Source organism: Phaethon lepturus, unplaced genomic scaffold, assembly GCF_000687285.1.
Source record: "Phaethon lepturus isolate BGI_N335 unplaced genomic scaffold, ASM68728v1 scaffold42015, whole genome shotgun sequence".
NCBI classification, from domain to species: domain Eukaryota; kingdom Metazoa; phylum Chordata; class Aves; order Phaethontiformes; family Phaethontidae; genus Phaethon; species Phaethon lepturus.
This window is the reverse complement of record NW_010540594.1, coordinates 13,687-15,784: the sequence shown is the minus strand read 5'-3', so window position 1 is coordinate 15,784 and position 2,098 is coordinate 13,687. Positions and strand designations below refer to the sequence as shown.

The 2,098-nt window shown below is 57.6% G+C and overlaps 1 protein-coding gene across 1 annotated transcript in view; it reads right to left on the bottom strand.

The window, feature by feature from the left end:
• Nucleotide 1: 1 nt before the first annotated feature.
• BCL6 (B-cell CLL/lymphoma 6) overlaps nt 2-2,098 on the bottom strand; it is an 8,864-nt gene continuing 6,767 nt past the window's right edge. Inside the window, exons 7-9 of the mRNA XM_010287479.1 lie at nt 1,642-1,772; nt 1,119-1,256; nt 2-224 (exon numbers count right to left, since the gene is read on the bottom strand). Of these exons, the coding sequence (XP_010285781.1) occupies nt 81-224; nt 1,119-1,256; nt 1,642-1,772 (413 nt within the window). The 3' untranslated portion in view covers nt 2-80. The remainder of the gene's footprint in view (nt 225-1,118; nt 1,257-1,641; nt 1,773-2,098) is intronic.

Sequence of the window (2,098 nt, the reverse complement as noted above, 5' to 3'; positions counted from 1 at the left end):
TTCTTTTAAAGTGTTGCAAGTATCCTTTGGACAGCTTCTCCCCCGCCCCAGCCGACCTCCTCCTGGGAAATCCTCTGCCTTCAGCAGGCCTTGGGGAGCTCTGGAGGCACCTCACTCGCCGAGATGCGATACTGCACCTTGGTGTTGGTGATGGCCCCGTGCTTCTGCCGGAGGTGAAGCCGCAGCTGGCTTTTGTGGCGGAAATGCAGGTTGCACTTCTCACACTGCGGGGCGAGAGGCAAAGGCAGAGGGTGTGAAACACGATGGCAGGGACGGGAGGGGACACGTCCTTCCCTTCAGGGCGAGGGTCCTGCAGCAAATGCCCGTCCTCCACCAGCTACCCCGGGATGCTGCACCCATTATACCGGCAGATGAGGGAAAAGTGGGGACATGGTGGGAGAAGCAGCACCTGGGGGCACCCTATCCCAGGCTTTCAGTGGCACATTTGAGTTTATGGGATGCACAAAGGCCAAGGTCCCTTAGGAGAGGATCCTGGCTCTGATGGATGTAGCGCCAAGGTCCTTATCTAAATGCTCAAACCAGCTATTTCGGGAGCTGCTTTTGACCTCTGCCGAGCTGGACGGCTCCAGAGGGATGTTTGGACGGTAACTCCTGCTCTGATTCCCTCTCTAGCAGATGGGGAAAGCCAGAAAAGCCTCAGCAAAGAGCCAGGAGCCCCAGGGCTGCGAGTGAGGCAGGGCAGGCTGCTTGCTCGGCACAGGGGACCCCAGGCCAGGCTGTCTGCTCCTTTCCCCCATCCCCGCACACAGCGGGCGGCTGTAATTTAAGCCACAGCTATTTGGAGAAGTGTGACCTTCTTCCAGATGGGGTGGAAGAAAAGAAGAGCAGCTAAGATGTACACAGACCGGGCTGCACGTCAGTGTTCCCAATGCAGCCGCTTGTGACAAAATGCCACATCAGCATCGGCGAATGCACGAGAGGGGGGACAAGGCACGAGGAGCAGGGATGTGACCTTGGCATGGGGCCTCATGAGGCTGGCGAAGGGCATTGGGGTGCTGCAATCAGCCCATGCAAGTGTCCCGGCGTCTTCACAGCCCCCCAGGTTTGGCAGCATCCTCCCCCAGACCCAAGAAAAAAAAAAATACAGGGTCACTCACATGGTATGGTTTCTCTCCCGTGTGGATTCGGAGGTGACTTTTGAGGGTCTGCAGGTGCCGGAAGCGTGTGCCACAGATCTCGCAGGGATACGGCTTCTCCCCGGTGTGAATGAGCACGTGAGCACGGAGGTGGGCCACCTAGAGAGAACAGCTCTGGGTGAGGACAGTCCCAGGGATGAAGGCATCCCACCAGGAGCAAGGGCATCCCACCAGGAGCAGGGTTCTGCCCAGCCGTCTTTTTTTGGTCTATCAGGTTGTAGCTGGAAATCAGGGCCTCACATGTCTGAGGTCTGGTATCTCCAATCCTTGACAGCAAATGGAGGAGAGGAGCTAAACCCAGCAATCAGGCTTCCTACTAAACCAGGCTGGCCCACATGGACCTTAAGGCCCCTATTTATCCAACACCACCACAGGAAGAGCTTCCCATGGCCCATCAGCCTCCTCTCTGCCATGAGTCTCAGGCAGGAGGTCCGGTCACGTCCCACCTCCCCAGGCCCTTGGAGGTCCCAGAGGCCACATGTACCTGGACAAATCTGGCCCCGCAGGTCTCGCACTTGTAGGGTTTCTCTCCAGAGTGGATGCGCGTGTGGGTTTTCAGGTTGGCTGGCCGGTTGAACTGTGCCCCGCAGATGTTGCAGCGGTACGGCTTTTCTCCTGCAGAGCCCAAAAGAAAGGGTGAGAGATTAAGTACACGCATGCTCAGACCCCATGATCATGGTGCTCCCCAAAGCTGAGTCCCTTCAGGTGCCAGACCCTGTGGCATGAAGCACTAGCCCTGACTCCTGTCCCTTTTGGAAATGGCTGAGCACAAGCAGTCAGGACAGCTCAGAGTGTCCCAGAACAGGACGAGCTCAGTACCCAGGCACTGCAAGTACCTCTTCTTTTTTGGGTTGGGAGCTGCAGCCATCAGGGCGAGAGAGAAAGTCAGGCAGCTCTGCCAGCGAAGGTTAACAGCATCGCTCCTCCTGGCCCCACGAGAG